Source organism: Muscardinus avellanarius (assembly GCF_963383645.1).
Source record: "Muscardinus avellanarius genome assembly, chromosome: X".
NCBI classification, from domain to species: Eukaryota; Metazoa; Chordata; class Mammalia; order Rodentia; family Gliridae; genus Muscardinus; species Muscardinus avellanarius.
The window spans coordinates 81,188,484-81,212,606 of NC_137792.1; the positions used below are offsets into that span (position 1 = coordinate 81,188,484).

Below are 24,123 nucleotides of genomic sequence, written 5' to 3' on the forward strand. Positions count from 1 at the left end.
GAATGCTGGGATTACAAACGTGCACCACCATGCCTGGCTTTAAAGGTTTTTAAGAAAATCTATTATCATTGCATCCTTTTAAACTTCATTTTTAGAGAAATTTATATGTAGCTTTTGACCTCCTGGCATGCTTTATTTCATTCAATTTAGATCTGCTTTAATATAAAAAGATGCCAATTTAATCCATTATTCAGGAAGGTTTATTATACATTTTTGCCTAGGTCTCCTGGATTTCTTAGAATATAATAATATATTACAAAACCAAGTTCCTGCCCTTAAGGAGCTTAGCTTAGACAGAGCATGATTGGAGAATTCACATTTCAGTGGACATGTTGTACATACACAAATTTATCAATGCCGATCACAATGTCATGCATGGGAAGGTGAAGAGGCAGAGGGAGTGGCGTATAAATTGGGGGGAAGGCTCAATGAGTGCTATGTACATGTATGCTTCTATCACCTGGAACTTTGTCATGCTGTATAATCACAATGCACCAATAAATAAACAAAAATACCTGAATAAGCCAGGCGTAGTGACACAGGCCTACAATTCCAATAATTGGGGGGAGGAAGCTGAAATGAGAGGATCATAGGTATGAGTAAGAGCCTCAGTAACAATGAAACCCTCAGCAGAGTGGGGTGTGGTGGTGCATGCTTGTAATCCCAATACTTAGAGGCTGAAATGGGAGGATCACACAGGTTCAAAGCCAAGCTCAGCTACTTAGTGAGACTCCATTTTCAAATATATAAAATAGGTCTAGGAGTGTACCCCAGAGGTAGAAAACCCCTAGGTTCTATTCCCAGTAACACACACACACACACACACACACACACACACACCCTCAGCAACTCAACTAGAATTTATTTCAAAATTAAAATATAAAATAAGACTGGGAGTGTCACACAAACATAGAGTGTCCCTGGTTTCAATCCCTAGCACTATGAAAATTTGTACAAATAAGTAAAAGCCTCTGTGGTTTAGAAAACAGAGGGAGCCCAGTGAATTGTAATTTGCAGAAGAGGCTACATAAAAGAGAAGTTTTTTATCATAAAAGTTGAGTGTACAATAGTGATTACCTGAGACTGTGGACTGTATAGGGAAGGGATTAAGGCTAATCACTGAGTACTAAGTTATAGTTAGAGAGAAAAAAATAGGATCTGGTGTTCTATCACAAAGTAGGATGAATATAACATTTTATAAGCTACAGGAAAGGATTGTGAATGTTTTCACCATACCATAAAGAAATACCACATGTTTGAGGAAATTCACAGGCCCACCCTAATTTAAACATTAAACAATGTATACATGTACTGAAACATCACATGGTACACCTAAAATGCAATTTTGCATGTCAATTTGAAATATATCAAATTAAATAAAACATTATAGAAATCTTAAATGATAAATATAATTTAGGTTGGTGAATATAATAATCAGGTCAATATACTAACTATATTAAACACATATACATAATCTAGGTGCCTTAACAGAAAAATATTTTTTATCATATCACCATCTAGTATGGGCTGCCAGGTTGGGGAATCTCTGCTCCAAACAGTGATTTATAGAACCAATCTTCATCTAATGGCTCCTCAGTACCTTAAGCCTTGGAATCCTCCACTGGATGTTTTACATCCTGCCATCCTGCAAGAGAAGAGTGTGATTTTTAAAAGAGCTCACTGTTAGGGGCCAGGCCTCTAGGTGGTATACATCACTTCTACCCATATCTGCAAATGAGGCTGGGATATGTAATATAGTTCCATTGTCAGAAAGACAAAAGAAAGAGGATCTGAGCATACAGCTTTGTTTCTGCCATCCTAAAAAGGAAATGACTTTCTGGTATAAAAATGAGGAAGAGAATGGGGGCCAAAACAAAAGCAAGTTGAATTCAACATGAGCATCTCCTTTTCTGTGTTGATCTGACTAAATAAATAGATTTGTCACAAATTATGAGATTTGGGTCTTGTGGGAACAAAAGAGGTTATGTTCTTAAAAAGTACTGTTGTATGCATGTATGTCACCATCACTAATGAACTACATTATGATGTGAGACTATAATGCACCAATAAAAGTATAAAAATAAAATATTTTTAATTTTTGGTGTATTATAATCATACATCTTACTGGGGTACAAGATGGTAGAAGCACACATGCATACATCATTCATTTAGCCCTTTCTCAATCCCCCCATTCCCTCTTTCTTCTCATGTTTGGCTCAATGATTTATTTTTATATGTTTATGAATGTACATCATTTACATTAGGGAATTTTCCTCTTCCCCTCCCATCCCCCTCAGTTAGGTCACCTTATTTGCTCATCTCTGGTTTCTCCTTCATCTAGAGTTCCTCCTATGATGCCTTTTCTCCCTAGCTTCTACATAAGGAAGGACATTCAATTTCTTACTTTTTGTGACTGACTAACTTAGCATAATGTTTTCCAGTTCCACTCATTTCCCTGTAAATGGCGTAATTGTGCTTTTCTTTACAGCTGAGTAAAATTCCATTGTGTACATATCCCATCAAAATAAAATCTTTAAAGGATAAAAAGAGTATTGTGTCATCAGTCATCCAAGTATTTCTTTTTTCAGTGACAATAATCACAACTAACTTTGGTTATTCTTTGATTTCACAGTACTTGTACCATGACATAACTTTTAATAGCAGTGCTAAATCGGTTAGATTTACTCTAAACTCACAGACAAAAGCCTCTTTACTAATAATACATCTTTCTCAATTATCCTCTAGCAAGCATCATAAACTGGCAATTCAAGGATTCGACCTAGTTCAAAGATATAATTTATTTGGATTACACTCTCCATAATTTTATTTTAATATACTTTTATTGGTTGAATGTAATTATGCATCATAGTGAAACTCAAAATGATGTAAATACATACACATAGCACTTGGTGTTTTTCCCTCTAGATCCTACCCTACTCCCACTTTCTCCATACAGGTGAGTGATATTTGCAATGATACCTTCATATATGTACATAATATTATTTAACTGTTTCTTCCTACAAACCTCTTTTTTCCCTTCCCACTTTCCTCCCCTAATCTCTTTTCACTATTCTACTGGTCTCTTTCCTCGTTTTTCTGAAGTCTGTTTTGTTTCCTATTTTCTCTATAGCTTCCACATATGAAAGAAAACACATGGCCCTTGACTTTCAGAATCTAGTTGACCTTGTTTTAATATAATATTCTCTAGTTCCATACATTTTTCTGCAAATGACAATTTTGTTCATCTTTATGACTTAGCAGAATTCCATTGTGTGTATATAGCATATTTTCTTTATCCATTCATTTGTTGATGGACACCTAGGTTGGTTACATAATTTGTCTATTGTGAATTGTGCTGCTATAAATATGGGTATGTATGTGCCACTATAGTATTCTGACTTTGTATGTTTTGAAAAGATACCAAGGAGTGGTGTAGCTGGGTCATATGATGGTTCTAAGTCTTTTGAGGAAACTCCATATTGTGTCTATAATTTCTAAAATATGAATTCATTTAGGTGGGAAATGCTCACTTTAATTAACTTTAGTTTCTCCTAAAACCTATAAATAACAACACCTAACCTGACTTTTAATTTTATGTGACATGCTAAGCCCCTGAAGGCATATGTTTCTGGGGCTTCCTTTTTACGTAACAATTCATATTATAAAAGAAAAGTTATCAAACTCCTTACCACATGGAAACTCATCAACTTTCTAATTAATAAAGCCACAGAATATTTTTGAAAAATAATTACTAAGAGGTCTAGGAAATCTACTGGAATACAAGGATTCTTAATAATATTTGTGGAATGGTCTTGGATCCCTTTGATCATCTAACAAAATCTATGGGCCCTCTTCATATAAAAATACTCATATAGAAAACAGTTTTCAGATGGAGTTTCTGAACCTTTTTAAAACAGTCTATACACTACACCCATGGTAAAGCAATTGATAGACTCTTTTAAGCTAAATGGTAGAGTGGTTAAAAGAATGGGTATTGCACTCAGACAAACATGAGCTAAAACTAGGATTTTGTAGTTATCTTGTCTAAAGTTAGTCACCTGATTTATCTGCATCTTTATTTAAAATCTAAAAATTACATTAATACTACACATGGCTATTATGAGGATTAAATAATAATATATATGTAAAGAATATAGCACAGTACATGGAATATCATAGTACTCTCAACAAGTGCAAATGGTTATTATTTAGTAATATTGATCACTCTTCACTGGTTTTCAGTGATGTTCACATGGATACTAGACTCATCAAAAGTTCAACATGTTTTTTTTCACATTTCAGCTTATATATCACTCAATGCAGAAATCACTTGTACCTTCAGCCCTGAAAGCAGTTCCTCCAGTGCCCTAAACTTGCCAGAAACTAGTGCTTATCTAATGGCCTTGTAATTGCCTGATTATCTATTCATCTCTCCCTCACCACTTTCTGAGTTCCCTGAAGACAATGTCATATCTGTTTTATACTGTCCTGTACTCTTCAGTGTCTATCACAGTGCCTAGCACATATTAAGGTTATAATAATCTTGAATAAATTAGTATGTAAGGGGAAAACCAGCTTCCCCAGTAAGCTTTTAGAAAACTGGTGGTTAGTGGGGCATGGTGACAGACACTTGTAATCCCAGCATTTGGGATGCTGAGACAGGAGGATCAAGGTTCACCGACAGCCTCAGATATTTAGTAAGGCCCTTTGAAACTCAGTGAGGCCTTGTTTCAAAAAAAATAAAGAATAAAAAATACACCTGGGGGTGTAGCTCAGAGGTAAAATGCCCCTGGGTTCCATCTCCAATATCGAAAAAAAAAAAAACCTGGTGGTTGAGCCCATTGTGATGATGCACACCTGGGAGACTGAGACAGGAGGATCACAGATGTGTAGCCAGCCTCAGGAACTTATTGAGGCTCTCCACAATTTAGAAAGATACTGAAAAAAATAGGGCTCGGGGTATAGCCCAGAGATAGAACACCCCTGGGTTCAATCCCCAATATCACAAAGTTAAAAAAAAAATAGTGTTTACTAGAGCTAAGAGAGCTGTTCATTTCCTTTGATTTGCAACAAAATTAAAGACTAAAGCTTTGAGAAATGAAGAAAAGACAAAATGATAAAAACTGGCCTTGTCTGTTTTTCTCAATTAAAATCTTTAGTTGCCGGGCATGGTGGCACACGCTTGTAATTCCCATACTTGGGAGGCGGAGACAGGAGGATCGTGCAGGTTTGACGCCAGCCTCGCTGGCTTAAGAGACCCTGTTTCCAAATTTAAAAAATATATAAAATAGGTCTGGGAGTGTAGCCCGGGGGTAGAAAGGTTTCCAGGAACCCCAGTACCACAAAAAAAAAATCCTTAGTTATCTAGACCACAAATCTATTGTTGCTTATGATGATTCTGAAGCCCTTTAAAGTACTTTCTAAGTCATCAAAGGAAGGATAATCAAGTCTGTATAATATTGATTTGAATGATTATCATTTTTAACATTGGTATTAAGTTCTTTGGAAATTGACCTTTATGCTATAAAAATAGCTTTTATTAACCAGAATATCTGATTAAATAATACACTATTCATTAGTTGTGCAATAGTTTATTAATGCCTCCTATTGGAGAAATTCTGATCTTGTAAATCACACAGAAAAAATCATCTCAGCTGTCCTTTAAATTCTGCCTCTTTGAACCCCTAGTGACACAAATATATCTGTAAGCTGAGTTCTAGAAGCTTCATTTAGTGGTTACCAAGAAGAGAATGTAACAGGCCTACAATTGTGCAAGAATAACTTGGCCCTTTCTGATCCCAATAGGTAATTAAGTGGACAATAGTCATATCTATTGAATAAAAGATCTTTCTGCCCAGTGGAGAGCTTCCATTTATACCACACATATGATACAAATTTCCAGAGAATTAGAATGTACATGAGCAAAATAAAATATTTTCATCTCTCTTTGACTTCAAGAACACTTTAGGATCAACTGGCTGATGTCAATTACACAACCAGTACTCTCAGTATTAGAGTTTGAACTGACACTATATCGAGCTTAAGACATTCCCTAGAAGTTGATTTTAATCAGTTATTTGTGTCCCATAAAATTAAAGAGCAGACTGGCAGGAAAATAATCTAGTAATTCAATTTTCTGGTTGCCAGGGCTATCTATGAATGAAGAAAATTTTATGACTACTTTCCAAAACCTATCTTCTAAAAGGTTTATTTTTCATTTAGAAATATTAAGATGTAGGTGGCCTCAATAGCTGTAATTTGAAAAAAAATTAGAGAGGCCTTATTTCAATATTTGAAATTGGTATTATGCACAGCCAAACACTGATCTTTGTTCTTCTCTAATTTGGGATTTTAGCTATTTCCAAGCTATTAAGCCCCACATCTGGACTCTCAGTGATCACATCAGCATGCCCTGTTCCTTCAGAATTGATGAGCAGCATCCTTTTCCCCAATAGGTGATAAATGTATTAATAACTATTTAGGTTGCTCCAGCTTTAGGAAATTGTCTTCTTAAAAATTATAGTATTTATTCATTAGAAGATAATAAGACAAGGGAAAAAGTCATGTTTCCTGTAATTTGCAGGAATTTCATACAGAGAAAAGAGTCTGCAGTTCAGACATTATATAATGTCCCCTCTTTTGCACAAGACATTGTAAATATTTTTTTACAAGATTCACTTTATTTATGAAAAGGTCCCTACAAAACAGGCTTCTTAGGACTTAAAAACAGTACCATTCACCAGGTTATGGTCTGTTAGTACTTTCATTATGTGCACTAATTTGCAAGGATTTATTTATTTTCTCACAAATGTAAAAATGTGCTCTAAGCTAAGCATGCCATGTGGGCATCTGAGCTTTATGTTTTCCTTAGTGGGGGCAAGTAGGTATGGGGAGTCAATCTGCTGTATGTTGTTTTTTCCACCTCTATCCCCAATATACATATGTATTATTGATCATTTTAAAAGTGAATACTGGTTAAAATTTCCAACTATGAAAGTGCTTTTATTAATGCTGTTTAAAATTTTTCCCATCTATCCAAAGATTGTGTCTTCAATTATATTTTAGTTAGTAATGAAAACACTATTAGTAAGCATCAATGGACATCAATTAGAACAAATTATGCCTATAATACTGGCTACCAAATTTAGATATGGGTACAACAATATCAAAACATGAAAGTTAGTTAAAACTGCAGATCCTGCTAGTCCCACATAACTTTATGTGATCTGAAATCACTCACATCCCTGTTTCTGAAGAATAAAGCATAAAATAAACTGGGTATGTGTACCTCCTCCCACTTGGTCTAACAAGCGATAATAGATCATAACTGCATCATCCTTATTCCTATGTTATAATAATATTCATTATGGGAGGAAAAATATCCCCAAATGATGGAAAAAATAATTATTTTTCCTGCCTGAGCCAGGCATGATGGCTCATGTTTGTAATCCCCGCACTTGGGAGGTGGAGACAGGAGGGTCGCACTGGTTTGAAGCCAGCCTCGCTGGCTTAAGAGACCCTGTTTCCAAATAAAAATATACAATAGGTCTGGGAGTGTAGCCCAGAGGTAGAAGGTTTTCCAGGAACCCCAGTACCACCAAAAAAATAAGTAAATTAAAATAAATAAATAAATAAATAAATAAAATAGGCCTGAAAGGAAAACAAGAACCTGAAGTGAGCAGCTGCAGATTAACGGATTGTAAGGCATCAGTTCTTCCTGTCCAAATGCCAGCTACAACTTACAGTGGCTGAGCTCACCACGCCCTCCAGGGATCCAGAGTAGAGATAAACACCAGAAAAGAAACCTGCACCTCTAGGGGTGGAAGATGCCATGGTGGTACCATCTTGCCAGAGGCCGCCAAGCACACTACGCCCACAACATATCCAGACCAGCCTCCACCAAAATTGTTAAGTGAAACTGTGATCCCCGCAGGAGAACTCCCAACACTGCACCCCCAGGGACTCACACAGCTTCAATAAACTCCCTGCATCTTAGATTTTGCAGTTCAATTCAGTGAAGGAGTGGTGGTTGAGATTACCACACCCTCCAGAGATCCAGAGTGGCTCTCAATAACACCATAAGTGAAGTCACAGTCATAGTTCAGCAGGAAAATGCCCAGCCCATCAATAAACTCCCTGGGTCTGATATTTTGAGGTACAACCTGGAGAAGGTGGAAGAAGGGACTGCTGTTGCACATAGCAGAGGTTTAGACAGACTCAGGCTCTGATCAGTGCAAAGTGTGGGGGGACCTACACTTAACACTAGACCCAACTAGTAGGATCTCAGGGATCACTAAAGACCTCCCAATCATGGTAAATGGGGAGAAGTCAGACCAGACCAGCCCAAGCTCTGGAGAGCAGAGACTTGTCTGTTTACCTGCTGACACGTCTAAATTCCTACTACTAAGATTGGATCAGACATAATATCCAAAAAATACAACATGCCTAGACATCAGAAAAACAAGCCTGAGAACCATGAAAATATAAGATTTAGGAACAGTGAAGAAATAATGAAAATCACAAATACTGACCTAAAAGAGATGCAAGAATTCTGAATCTTGATCTTCAATATGATGAAGGAAATATGAAGAAATTGAGACACTAATAAAGAATCAGAAAGGTGTCTGGAATGAAATGAAAGAGTCAATAAATGAAATGAAGACAGAAATAGAAAGAAATTCTGGGAAATTAGATGAAATGGAAAATAGAATATCACTGTTAGAGATAGTTCATTTAAAACTGAAAGCACAGTCAACAGCATACAGAAGTCATTACAGCAACAAAACTTAAATATCCAACAAATATGGGATAATATGAAACATCCTAACTTACAGCTAAAAGGCATTGAATAAGAGATAGAGGTACAAACAAAGGGTATTTGTAACCTCTTCAGAGAAATAATTTCAGAAAGCATTCCAAACATAGAAAGAGATTTGGACTTGCATATTCAGGAGACACAGAGAACACTGTTAAGAAGAGATTAAAGAACAACCTACCCACACCATGTAATAATCAATATGACCAATATAGAGGACATGGAAAGAACCTTAAAAGCAGTGAGATCCAAATAATTGGAGAAATATAGGGGCAAAACAATAAAAATCACACCAAACTATATTCAAGTCATGAATACCAGAAGAGACTGGTATGATGTAATCCAGGCCATGTGGTAGAAAACAACTTCCAACCAATACTGCTATATCCAACAAAGTTATTATTCAAAATTTATGGAGAAACAAAAGTGTTTCAAGATAAGAAGAATCTCAAAAAATTCATGAATTCAAAGCCGACACTAGAGAAAGTACTTAAAGAAATAAACCTTAAGAAGAAAAAAAGAAGATTTCAGAACCAGAGAAGAGATACAAAATCAATCTAAAGATATCAGTTGCTTTTCTATATGCCAACAATTAATCCACAATGAAAGAAATAAAGAAAAGAATTCAATTTACTAGAACCTCATAACTAATAAAATACCTAGGAATAAACATAATCAAAGATGTAAAAGCCCTCTACAATGAAAACTATAAAACATTAAAGAAAGAAATTGAAGAAGGCACTGGAAGATGGAAAGATCTTCCTTGCTCATGGATAAGCAGAATAAATATCATCAAAATGGCCATTCTGCCAAAAGCAATCTACAGATTCAATGCAATTCCTATTAAAACACCAAAAACATTCTTCACAGACCTAGAAAAATCAGTCATAAATTTTATATGGAGAAAAAAAATATCCTGAATACCCAAAGCAGTCCTCAGAAATAAAAACCATGCAGGAAGCATCATAATCCCTGATTTCAATTTATACTACAGAGAAGTATAGTAGGAACAGCATGGTATTGGCACAACAACAAGTATACAAACCAGTGGAACAGAAGATACAGAAATAAACCAACATACCTGTAGTCAATTGATCTTTGACAAAGTGGCCAAACTCATATGCTGGAGAAAAGACAGTCTTTTCAACAAATGGTGCTGGGTGAACTGGATATCCATTTGTAAAAAGATGAATCTAAATCCTTGCCTCTCACCATGCACAGGAATCAACTTGAGATGGATCAAAGACTTAGAAATTAGACCAGAGACTGTGAGTTTATTAGAGAAGGGCAAAGGCTCAACACTACCATATGTAAGCACAGGCAGTAACTTTCTCAACAAGACCTCCAAAGCACAGGAAATTAAATCAAGAATTAACAAATGGAATGGCATCAGACTAAAAAGTTTCTGCTCATCAAAGGAAACCATCAAGAACCTAAAGAGAATGCCTATAGAATGGGAGAACTTTACCAGCCACCACAGATAGAGGGTTAATATCCAGAATATATAAAGACCTCAAAAGACTACACTAGCAGAAAAAAAAATAACCCAATCAAGAAATGGGCAACTGAATTGAAAAAACATTTCACAAAAGAAGAAATACAAATGGCCAATAGATACATGAAAAGATGCTCAACATCATTAGCCATCAAGGAGATGGAAATCAAAACTACACTGAAATTCCATATAACCCTAATCAGAGTGGTAAGCATAAAGAAATCAAATAACAACAAATGCTGGAGAGGAGATGGGGAAAGAGGAACTCTTTTAGACTGTTGGTGGGAGTGCAAACTAGTTCAGCTGCTAAGGAGATCAGTGTGGAGATTTCTTAGAAAAATGAATCCACCATATGATCCAGCTATACCACTCCTGGGTATCTTTCCAAAGGGATTGAAATCAGAGAACTATAGTAACATATGCATACCCTTGTTCATAGCAGGAAAATTTGTAATAGCCAAAATATGGAACCAACTGAGGTCTCCATCAACAGATGAATGGATTTCAATATTATGAGAAATACAATGGAATTTTGCTCAGCTATAAAGAAGATCAAAATCATGTCTTTGCAAGAAGATGGAAAGATCTGGAGAACATTTTGTTAAGTGAAATAAGCCAAGCACAGAAAGAGCAAGGTCATATGCTTTCTCTAATATGCCCAAACTAAGAACTGTTAGTAATACCAGAGGGACTGCATATAATGGAGGGGAAACCTCAGAAAAACTGAAATGAAAGGGTAGGAGACAAAAAAGGCTGAGGTTGATTAATGGAGGAGCTACATCCAAATATGTGTAAAAGTATGAATGTAGCATGTTTAACCTGGGCACTTATTCTTGGGAAGTGAAAGGGGAAGTGGTGGGGGGAGAGGGCACCAAGCACAGTCTGAATGTATTCCATTTTCAATATGATCCACATAAAAATTTTAAATTACTCGTAAAGTATGTTTCTTGTAAGCAGCAGATGGATGGATTCTGGATTTTAATCCATTTTGCCACTTTATGTCTTTTGATTGGTGAATTGAGGGCATTTACATTCAGTGTAATTACTGAGAGATAACTTTTAATTACTAACATGTTAAAAATTTTACTTCTGTTTGAAATACTGTTTAGTCTTCTTTGCTTAGTTATCTGCTGGAAGGAAAACCTTGATTCTCTGGTTCTGGTGTGTATTACCTACATTTTTTCTTTGTAATTAATATCTTTGAGTATTTTCTCTAGCACTGGTTTAGAAGACATAAATTCCTTCAGTTTCTGTTTGTCATGGAAGCTTCTTATTTCCCCATCTAATTTGATAGATAGTTTTGCTGGGTAGGAAATTTTTGGCTGGAAGTTGTTTTCTTTCAGAGTTTGGAATATGTTACTCCAAGCTCTTCTGGCTTTCATGACTTGGTTTGGGAAGTCTGGAGTGATTGTAATTGGTTTGCCTCTGAATGTCACTTGGCCTTTTGTTTTTGTTGCCTTTAAGATTCTCTCTTTAGCTTATACATTGGTCATTTTGACTATTATGTGGCATGGGGAACATTTTCTCTGATCCTGTCTAAAGGGAATTCTATAAGTTCCTGGACCTGTGTATCGACCTCTTGATCTATGTTTGGAAACTTTTCTGCTATTTCTTCTTTGAAGAGATTATTGATCCCTTTGGTTTCACCTTCTTTTCCCTCCTCTATTCCAATTATTCTTTGGTTATCTCTCTTAAAATGGGCCCATACTTCTTCAATGTCAAATTCCTGCTGTCGGATTTTTTTTCTAAGTTATATGAAATTCGTTTTGGAGTGATCATCTTCTAGAAGCGAGATTCTGTTCTCCATGTTGTCTAATCAATTGTTTATAGTTTTAATTGATGTCTTTACTTCAATGATTGCATTCTTTATTTCTTTTGGACTCCAAATTCTTTTCGAAAGTCCTGTATTATTTCTAAAGTTATATTTCTGATTTGTTCTTCTTGAGGTCTCTGAATTTTTGTGTTCTCAGGTTCTGATATTGTGGGGTTGTGGGTGTTCATTGCTCTATTGTTGTTCCTCTTTCCCATGATTTCAGAAGTTTGTGCCTTCTCTGGGTTCTTCCCCGGGTCACCACGACTTCACTTAGGGTGCTCTAGATTTCGAGTTTGTGGTAATCTCAGCCATCACTACTCCTTTACTGGGTTGTATTGCAAAGTCTCAGACGCAGGGAGTTAATCAAGGCTGTGCAAGACAATGGGTGTGCCAGGCTGGACATTTTTTCACAGGAAGCTGCGACTACGGTCTGGTAACTCTCACCGCTACTCCTTCACTGAGTTGGACTGTAAAAATCTCAGACCCAGGGAGATTATCAAAGCTGCACAAGTTCCTGGAGATGCAGTGCTGGGATTTTTCCTTTAGGGGACACAATTTCACTTACAGCTATTGTGCACACTGATCTGGAGCTGTCATGGGCGTGGTGAACTAGCCCCCACTGCTGGCAATATGGCGCTGCTGCCACACCCTAGGCCAATAGGCTATCACATTTTTTGCCTGGTTTGAGCTCCGTTCTGAGTCCCTGGAAGATGTGATGTGCTTGGCCACTGGGAGTTTTAGACGTTCTTTGCACTGAAAGAACTGCTGAATTACACCCAAATGATCCACAGCTGCTCACTTCAGCTCTTTGTTTACCTTTCCTCTCTGGAGCCTGGTGCTGTTAGGCAAGATGGCACCAGCACAGTATCTGCCGCTGCAATGCAAGCTGGTTTCTTTTCTGGTCTCTGGTTGTTCTTCTAGTCTTATTTTTCTCTGTCCCTTGTGTTTATAGCTTTTATTTCTCTGCTGATAATGTTTTCTGGCTATGAAAAGCGCTGATTTTGTAGCAATAAAGTGTTAGCAGAACTCGTAAAGGCTGCTTTTCTCAGTCACCCTCTTCCCAGAAATCTACTGATATATTATTATAATTGTTGTTTTATTATTTTTAAGGCTACTATGTTAGTGTGCCTAATTTATGAACTGAATATAAGCCCAGTTTTTCAAGGACTGTTCAGGTTTTATTTTTTTCACTTGAGTTCAGTTTTATTTTTTTTTCATTTTTTAATTTTTATGTTGATCATATTGAAAATGGCATACATTCAGACTGTGCTTGGTGCCCTCCCCTGCACTGCTTCCCCTCCCCCCAACAATGAGTGTCCAAGTTGACCATGCTACATTCATACTTTTACACATACTTGAATGTAGCTCCTCCCTTAATCAACCTCAGCCTTCTTCCTCTCCTATCCTTCCATTCTAGCTTTGCTGAGGTTTCTCCTCTATTATCTGTAGTGCCTCTGGCATCCCCAATACTCACTACTTTGGACATATTAGAGAAAATATATATACCTTCTCTTTCAGTGCTTAGCTGATCTCACTTAACATAACGTTCACCACGTATTTCCATCTTCTTGAGAATGATATAATTTTTTTTCTTTATTGCTGAGTAGAATTCCATTGTGTGTATTTCCCATAATTTTGCAATCCATTCATCTGTTTATGGAGTCCTATGTTGGTTCCATATTTACAACTGTTCAGGTTTGACTCAGTCTCAAGCAAACTGGAATAGTTAGTAACCTTGGATAAGTAAGGAAGATCCCTATTTTACCAAAGAGGAGGCTGATATTTAGGGACTAATAATGTAATCTAAGTCACACATCACTTATAAGTGATTCAATATTAAAACTCAAGCCTTCTGCTTTATATTGTTCAAGAAACCATGCTGTAATTGACAGTATGTAAAAATGATTGTGAAAAAGTTGACTTAATTTTTCTAGAAGCTTAGCCTTCCCCCATATAATGCCTTGACTTTGCTCACCATCCTTCTCTTAATAGATAATGCAAAAAAATTCATCTCAGTTTGATTTATCACAAACACCCTGAGTGTGAACTGATGAAAATAATCCTAATATTTTGAGTCAATTATTTCCTAATGCAACCACAAAAATAAGCAGTCACCTGTATCTGCACACTAAAAGAAAAGCAATATATGCCACCTTCCCTGTCTTTTTCTGTTTATCTTATAAAGGAATTTTTTTTACTTCTAGGAGTAAACAAGTATCAAGGGGATAAAAATGTAAAACTGGGTAAAGTAGAGTGATTAGACCTAGCTTAATCTCTCTATGCTACATTTTGTTATTTCTTTTCAAAGCACAAAGTAGTGAATGTATACCCCAACATACCTCTGCCATTACTGCCCTGTCTGTGCTGAACAAAACTCAATCCATTTATCCTTAAAGTGCCTTCTCATTTCTGTAGTTTCTTTCAAAATACTAATCCTAGTGGAAATGTGGCCCAATAGACTACTAATGGTCATTTATGGTTTCCCAACAGGCATCACAGTTGATAGGCATGGATTCATTTACTTTGTGGATGGGACCATGATTCGGAGAATTGATGAGAATGCTGTGATCACAACTGTAATTGGCTCAAATGGTCTGACTTCCACACAGCCACTGAGCTGTGACTCAGGAATGGACATCACTCAGGTAAGCACTACTGGTTTTCAAGCCTTATCACAATTTGGCATCATGGAAATGGATAACAATTTTTATACAGAAATTAAGTATAAAGGAATCCTGGTGTGTCTAGTATAATGCCAGATAGTAGAAGTTTCTGTTTATGTATGTTACCTTTTTCCTCCTCAGAAAAACTTAGTTGGGAGAAAATGGCAATGCTACATGCAATGTTGGCATAACCAAGTCTCCCAAATTTGAATCAATTAGAAAGTAAGTCCAACTATGTTTATTGAATGTTTTCCAAGATGTATGATTTTACTATTTTAATTGAAATAATTATTCAGATAAAGTAGTGACTACTAAAAGTCTTTAGAAACCTTTAATTGTGGTACTAGGAATTGAACCCAGGAACATTCTACCTCCAAGCCACAGCCCCAGCCTTTTATTATTTTTTGTGTGTGTTTTATTTTTTAATTTTTATTAGTGCACTGTAGTCATACGTCTTAATGGGGTACAAGTTGGTGAAGTTATACATGCACAGGGTCTTGCTAAGTTTCTGAAGGGCTCACTAAGTTTCTTAGGCTGGCTGCAAACTTGCAATCCTACTGTCTCAGCTTCCAAAGTACTGGGATTACAGGCATGCCCCACCACACTCAGCTTAAATTTCTGTTTTTAATGTACTTTTCTTGCTGCATTGTAATCATACATCATAATTAAGTTCAGAGCAATAGGGACATATGTGCACATAGCACTTGGTATTTCCCTAGCTCCCTTCCCTTTCCCATACATGATATTGAGATTGGCACTGATAATTTCAAATATGTATATAACGTCAATGGAAGTGTTAATTCTCTCTGCCTTCCACCACCATTCTCTCCTAAATGTCCCTCATCACTCCACTGGGGTTTCTCCCCCATTATCCAAAATCCCTTTTATATCCTGAATACTCCTTAACTTCCACATTTGAGAGAAAAAAAATATGACCTTTAATTTTCTGTGACTGGCTAATCTCAATTAACATAATATTCTCCAGGTCCATGCATTTTCCTGAAAATAACATAATTTTGTTTTTATTTATGGCTGAATAGAATTCCATTATGTATATATCCAATAATTTTGTAATCCATTCATCTGTTAATGGACACATAGGTTGGCTCCACAATTTGGCTATTGTGAATTATACTACTATATACATGTGTATGCATGTGTCACTATAATATTCTGATTTCAGTTTCTTTGGAAAGATACCTAGGAGTGGTATGGCTGGATCATATGGTAGTTTAGAAAACATTTTAATGAATATGTGAGCATGATTTCTTATCCATGTGTATATAAATAGCTAGGATGTTCTAAAGTTTACTCAAGTAAAAGCAGCATCCTCTCTGAGGCCTATTTTTATTATTTAGTCAAACTTTTAGCCAGAGAGAAAAATTCCATGTATCTCGCATCTGGATCTAAAATTCTGAGTGTTATCACCATTCTGCAAAATTATTATTAGATATCCAGGAAGACTAGAGAGCATACAACATAATCCCCACATTTTGTGGATTCTTTTCTTAGTATATAGACACAAAAGGCAGGTATTTCCAATGAAAGAAATAGACTAGACCATCCATGAAAGGACTTTTGTAATTTAACATTACATAAATTTGTGATTCTGATGACTTAGTTTATTAGATAATCTTTTCAAAACAATAAAGCCTAATTATTTCACATAATGGCAAAGATGCCAGCAGATTTCTTGCTTGTGTCACATTACCCAGAATTGGGTAATGGCAAAAGTGAAATGGGATATTCATAAATTGAGACACTTGGTAACTGGGTCACTTTCCTTCTGCATATTGCTACCTGATTCTTGAACCAAGATCCTTCTGTTAAGCAAGGAGCTTATTGTCACTCTTACATAGGCACCAAGTGATGTCCCCCATAGTTGGAATTTTCCTGTTGTTTCATTTGTCATACCACCTGAAACATAACAAAAAGAAATAAAATGAACAAATCACCCAGAAACCTTGCATTAGTCATCAGCTTTAATATCATATTCTGTCTCCACCTACCACATGTAATCTACAAAACAATTAAAAAGTGCCTATTTAGGGTTTCTGCTTCTCCTTATGCTCTTGATTCACCCTAAGAAATTCAGGAAATGATCAAATGTAGTAAAACACAAAAATAAATTTGGGAGTTGCAATGACTGGAAAGTGGAAGAAATGAACAAACCATTCTTAATATATCTGAGTGGAGAACACTGTCAAGTTGTAGAAGTCTGAATATTACTTGATTCAAATCCTGCAGAAGTCAAAGAAAAGAAACTTTATTTATGGCAATAAATAAGGGTGTGAATGTGTTTATATTGGGAGGAGAGAGAGAGAAAATATGTATACATATTATTCACTTGTGGTATATTCTTAACTTAAAATAGGACACTTAGTACTGTGATTAGTTAACCCCAAACTACTTTATTTCTATATGGAAAACTTATGCTTAAAATAGATTCTTTATTTAAATATAACAAACATAATTCTTATCACCATGAAAAGGGCTTTTTACATGACACGTTCCAACTATAATTGTCAGGGTAGAAGCTCTCTTATTCTTTTAAGTTTGGGATGTAAATACACTATAAATACACTATATGTCCTTTTAACATGCACAGTAAGTGCTAAGAAGACACTATGTGTGTGTGTGTGTGTGTGTGTGTGTGTGTGTGTGTATAGAGAGAGAGATATAGATATAGATATAGATATATAGATATAGAGAGGTGAAGCTAAAGCAGTAAGTGGAGGGAAATGGATAAACATGATAGAACTTTTATTTTAGCCAGTGGACAATGGGGAAACAAGAAGAGCATTAAGCAAGGAAATGCATTTTCAAAAGATAATTCTAGCTATAGTATGTAGAATAGAGTGGAGCAAAAGCCTGCTAGTGGCAGAGAGACCACCTAAGAGGCAGTTAGCCTAATACAGGTAAAACAGGAACAAAACATATCAATATAGCAATAATTAGCACTCTTCCAAGAAACTGCTATACAACTTAAGTTACTTTCCAATATTTGGGGGATGTTCCACTGATATTTCTTTCTAATACAACTCTGTGGTGAGACTGATCATAATGCTGCTCAGTTTTATGAAGTTAGTTAAGCAAACAATGGTGATGGATGAATGTAAACTATCACAGTATGAATGGAGAAATATAGATTAGTGACATATTGAAGCTAAAACCAAAGACTTTGTTAAATGACTTAATTTGACTCCTAAGAAAGGCCAAGGATAGTAGTACCATTCCATTATGATAGTACAAGAAGAAGTGAAACAACCTTGAGGAAGGGTTGGATGATGGTTTCAGTTTGGGGTACATTTGAAAGTGCCTATGGGGCATCAAGGTGAAGATATCTGGCAAGTAATTGGATAAAGCTCAAGGTCTGAAATTCATACTATATTTGTGATTGTTGGTTTATATGTGGTAATGACAAATAGGAGAACAGCTGAGATCTCCTAGGGAGGGTACAGAAGGATAAAAAGAAGAGAAGGCTTAATACCAAACTCTAAGGACTACCAGTTTTCAAGGGAAAACTGAGGAATGGGAATCCATAAAGGAGGATGATAGGAAGAGATCTGACAAGTAAGAGGCAAAACAAAAAGGTATGTGCACAAAAAAATCCAAGGAAAGCAAGCAAGCTTTTTAAGGTCAGTATCAAAGGCCAAGATCATGGAAATTAAGATATTTTTAAAGAAGATATTTGATTTTACACTATTAGTGACTCTGATAAGAGTGCCTTTGGTAGAATGCTAATTAATATGATTTGGATTAAAGCAATAGAGTGAGAAGTAAGGAAAGAGAAAATGTGAAAGTGGATCACTTCTTTGAGGTGTTTGGCTGAGAAGGGGAAGCTTTAACTTGGAAACAAATCAGCTCCCAGATGTACAAAAATGAGCATCCAGGTGGTGGCACAGATGAACAAAAGCTGGTTAACACTGAATGAAATCAGATGGGTGAGTGGAGAGTATTTACCAGAGGATAAGCCTGTGTGTGACACAGCTACCTAGATGCTTGGCAATTATAACCAGAACTACCTCTCTGTTTTGAAAAAAGCTTGACTGTTCTGACTTGGCAACTGTTCCCTTGACTATATTTAATAACTTGGGCTGTCTTTGGTCTAAAAGACAAAAGCTGTGTAGAAAGTTTCATAATACCTCCAGGAGCAAAGACCTAGTTGTTTATAGTAGTAGTAATAGTGATTCAGCTGAGCTTACACAATGCTCAGTTTCATATTTCAGTAAATCAAAATATATTGATATATGAAAGCGGAGACAAATGTCTAAATGAGACTGCATGGTTTTTGCTGACTAGAACAGTCAGGAGAGAAATTAGAGGCCTGTGCTTGCAGCATGAAGATTTGAATCAGACCTTAATAAAATCTTACTGTCTCTAAGACTATGTGGCAGCACTGTACATTATCAAAAGATTCTGCAGAATTTCCACCTTTTGAATTTTTGCAACCAAATGCTGGATAGTAGCAATTTATAAATGCTTGACACCCAAGACCTTTCTGGATTCAGGGCAGTGAACCAATTCTTCTCACTTCATGAAAGTTTTTATGCAAAATTGTAACCATGTTCCTAAAATTCCTTTTTACCTTCCCTGTATTTCAAAACCAAAAGGTCTCCAACAAGAAAAATTCCTATCTATGCTAGATTAATACCTGTGGAGACTGGGAAGGAATGCAACAAAATGGTCCTATTTCTCTTACATGCCCTTATCTTCTGCACTTTCTAAGACAAGCCAGAGCTTCAGAAAGAAAGAATCCTCTATAGCCTGTCCTGATTTTCAGTACATCCTAATATTCTCTAGTAGTTCTAAGAATAACTGCTGCCACTTATTGAGAGCTTACTACAAATCAGAAACTATGCTGATGATCTTATTCACACTGTGTCATTTTATTTCTACAACCCAACTACCCTTGAGAGGTAGGTATTATTATTATTCCCATTTATGGAGGAGAATACTGGTATTGAGAAGAGTATATATTGGCCCATGATCAAAAATTATTAAGTGATACAGGCAAGACTTGAGCATGAGCTTTCTGAGTCCAAGTGTGAATTTTTCCAGCTTGCACATTTGCAGTAATAATTGGGGTTTACCAAATAACATTGTATTTATTTAGATGAGTGACAAATGCTGCCTTGTGAAATAATATGTTGTGTGTTCACAGAATGTGTGTTTAGTGACATTTAGGAAATAGATTAATAAAATCTAAACATCTTGAGAAATGAAATTTTCTTTGACAATAAAATCAGTCATTTTTTCAAAACCATCATCATTTTATTTCTGAAATGTGCAACAACTCTGGATATAAACTCTGATGCATAACTTCCCTTTGGAAGCACCGATATAAACAACCAGGACTTTCACTTCAAGAGTTGAGTTGATTATGAAGATATTGGGCTCTTTATTTCCATTACTGCTCTTGAATCTTCCTGCTCTGCACTTTCATCTTATGCCTGACTATAATGGAATTGAGAATTAGACCAAGTCTCACTGAAATAGCTAGTCTGAGAACTGGATTTACTTCGTGGAGCCAGCCTAATGCTCATTCAAAAATTAGCCCAATTGCAGATTGGCAAGCAGCAGAAATCTTTTGGAATCATAAAAAATTCTGTTGAACCACTTCCTACAAGGCACATACCTTATCTGGCATATCCAACATGCAATCAGTGCTTCATAAATGTTGTTGAGTGATCTTTATACTCCTCTCCAGTTCCTGACAGCACATTTATTAGATGGCCCAAATGGAGCATGGGGAGATTATTTTTGTTTATGAAAATAACCGGTTCTTTGCAACAGAAAATTTGGCCCAATTCATTTAATCTATTGATCTAGCTCACTAGAAATTCTATTCTCTGCTCAGTCATTCGATTCTGGATTTTATCTAGAATATTCTCACCATGCTGTAATAATTCAATCTCTGTTCAAATGCTTTTAATAATAAGGATGTTACTACCACCTCCAGACAGCTCATTTCATCTTTAAATGTCTCTGATTGACAGAAATAAATTCTTGGATCTCATTAACTGTAACCCTTTATCTTTCTTCCACTTTCACCATCTAATCTTACTGCAACTCTTTAGATCATACATTATCAATTTTATCTATTTTATATAAAATCAATATACTAGTGAATCAAGCACTATACTAGGTACTTTCATATATATTTTTGTTTCATCCTCCTGACAGTCCTTCAAGATAGACATTATGTTCCCCTATTTTTAATAAATGTGAAGAAATTTTCAGAAGGCTGCACAACCAATAAAATTAGCAGAGTTGGAATTTTAATCTGGTCAACCTGATGACAAAGTCCACATTATTTTCAGAAAAATGCTCTATAAAACTTCTTCCTCCACAATTACATCCCAAATTTATTTAATGCTGCTTCACTTGGCCTGGTTTTGAGTTCCTTTACAACTCTCCTCACTCTTCTCTGAACATGTTTCTATTTATCCACATCTCTTTGAAAGGATGGCTTCCAGAAATGAATAAAATAATCCAATGTGCTCTGACTACTAAGAGGTAGAATGGGGACTGTTATACCTTTTTACATTCTCTGTTTGCATTCCCAGTGGTTCTCAAAAGGACTTTAGACACAGTATATATAAATATTTCAAACAAAATTAGTACCAATTAGTAAAATAGATGTAAAACAGCAACTTCAAATAAGTAATGTCCCAGATTTTTTTCTATTCAGGCTTGCTCCCACCAAAAGATAGCTTTTATGGTGACCCTTAAGAAAGAATACTATGAAATGAACACAGATTAAGAAACCACAGCTAAAGTTGATTTTGAGTTTTTCAGAATTACATCATACTTTTTTTTTCTTTTTTCTTTTTTTTTGGTACTAGAGATTGAACTCAAGGGCATTCTACCTCCAAGCTATATGGCTAGCCCTATTTTATTTTTCATTTCAAAATAGGGTCTCCCTAAATTTTTGAGGCTGGCCTCAAACTTGAGATCCTTTTTCTCAGCCTCCCAAATATAGGATTTTAAATATTAATCACCATGCCTGAGAGGATATGATTACAGAAAACTAAAAACTCATGTATCTCATTCCTTTTTCCTCATCTTGTACATTTATTTACATCAGACTACAGTGTCTTAAAATAGTTTATATTCAACTCCATATTATTTTTTCAGTCTGTTTTTTGTATTCTTCTGCCATTATCCAATAACTTCACTGTCCTTTCTACCCATGGGTCACCCATCAATTTTATGAATGTCTTCTATGTATTCATACATAATAAAATTCATGGATAGATAAGCCAAAAGGCATGTGTGGCATCACTAGCCCAGGTATCTATTAGATTGTGGACCTATTTAAATTATCACTTATGGTCTGCGATTCATAGTATATGAAGAAATCAATATAATGAGCCATAATTAGCTTTAAAAATGAAACACAACAAAATTTCAGAATTTTTCATGTATAATATGGGTAGGTATTATTTTATGAAACTTTAATTTCAACCAGATAACAGTGAATATAGTTCTGAGGATCATAGGCAAAACAGGTATGAAATCTATTATTATTACTAAATATTTTTCCCAGCTTATCCACAAAGTTGTTATGAAACTCAAAGGTTTCTTACCACATTGACAACTCTACTGAAAAGAAAAAATGCTTAGCAAAACTTGTTTGCAGTCATAGCATCCACAATTGCCACTCCCTCATTTAAGAACTAAGAACTGTTTAATAACACATTCAAAGTTCTCCAAATCAAGCTTTCTCCGTGCAACTTTTGGGACACCTCTTTTGATTCTTCTTTTTTAAATTTTTTATTGGTGCAATAGATTCATACATCATATTGGGGTAAAAATCACGGGTGTACATACATGTACACATCACTGATTTAACCCCTACCCAATTCCCACCCCATTCCCTCCCCATCCCTCCTTCTCTTGCTTGGCTTAGTGGTTGACTTCGATATGTTTAAGTACATTATGTGTTTTAGAGATTTTCCTCCTTCCCCCTCCTTTCTCCTCCTTTAGGTTGTCGTTTTTGCTCCTCTATAGGATTTCCTTTTTCATCTAGAGTTCCTCCTATGACCCATTTCTCCCTAACTCTCACATATTAGGGAAAGCATCTGATTTCTTATTTTTGTGACTGACTTATCTCACTTAGCATAATGTCCTCCAGTTCCATCCATTTCCCTGAAAATTATGTAATTGAGTTTTTTTAATGGCTGAGTAAAATTCCATTGTATACATATCCCACAGTTTTGTAAATCCACTCATCTGTTGATAGACATCTTGGCTGGTTCCATAGTTTGGCTATGGTGAATTCTGCAGCTATGAACATTGATTCTTCTTGAAGTCAAACCTATGTTTAACCATCTTTGATTTTCTAGCACATCTTTGATTTCCTGCTACTTCATAGTAATCACACACACACACACACACACACACACACACACACGCACGCACTGATTCTAAAAATCTGGTTTTAAGTATCAGGCTTTCTCTAAGAGATAATATTTCATGGCCACATACAAAAAAATTGAACTCAGTTAAAGAAGTTAGGTATGTTTTAAAAATCCCTTCTCTCATCTTATACGTTAGTAATTTTGAATCAGCATTCTCTGTAGCCATTTCCCTTAATTGAGTAACCAAAACTTTCCATTTTCTCTCATCCATTAGCATTATACCACCTGCCCCAAGCAGAAAACTTCTGCCTTCCTCAGTTGTCTTCCACTCAATATGTAACTGAAAAGCCATTTTCTATTGTTCATAGAATTTTTTGCAAGTTTCAGATGAACTAACCACAACTATATAAAGGGGAAATAAAAGCCTCCTTTTAAAATCTACATATTGATTCAACTGATACAAGTGGATTCACTATTTTCTGTTGTTTAAAAAATGTGTATAATAACATCCAGACATGAAAAGTTACAGCAGTCTGGGGAGGAAAAAATAAGAAATAGTAGTTTAAGAGGAAAAAAGGCACCTTCTTTTACCCTTTTTAAACTCTTGCCTGATGTTTCTTATTGTCTCTATTTCTTTTTCTGTCTCTCTGTCTTTCTCTCTCTCTCCCTCTCCCCTGCCGACCCTTTCATGTCTATAGAATGTCCTCCATCACAGTTTGTGATGTAGATGATATTGAAACGCACATTTTTAGGGGTTACTTGACTTTCTTTGTGCATTTACATCACTCTCCCATGTGCTCACTAAAAGAGAACAGAATTGGATCTTTCGAATGAAGACCATTATAAGTGAAATTCCCTGCAGGGACAGACTTTTGAGTTTTGTGAAGCTCTGTAGGGAATCAAGAAAATCTGAATTATAATAAGTTTGCTTGAATAAAGGGATCTCCCAGGGAAAGGAAAGAAAGTATATT

The 24,123-nt window shown here is 35.8% G+C and overlaps 1 protein-coding gene across 3 annotated transcripts in view; it reads left to right on the top strand.

Moving 5' to 3' along the window:
- The window catches only part of TENM1 (teneurin transmembrane protein 1), a gene marked incomplete at both ends in the record, with an annotated part of 892,332 nt that overhangs the window by 763,832 nt on the left and 104,377 nt on the right, over positions 1-24,123 (top strand). For all 3 annotated transcript variants that reach the window (XM_080719098.1, XM_080719100.1, XM_080719099.1), the window contains one exon: positions 14,614-14,768. In XM_080719098.1, the coding sequence (XP_080575224.1) occupies positions 14,614-14,768 (155 nt within the window). The remainder of the gene's footprint in view (positions 1-14,613; positions 14,769-24,123) is intronic.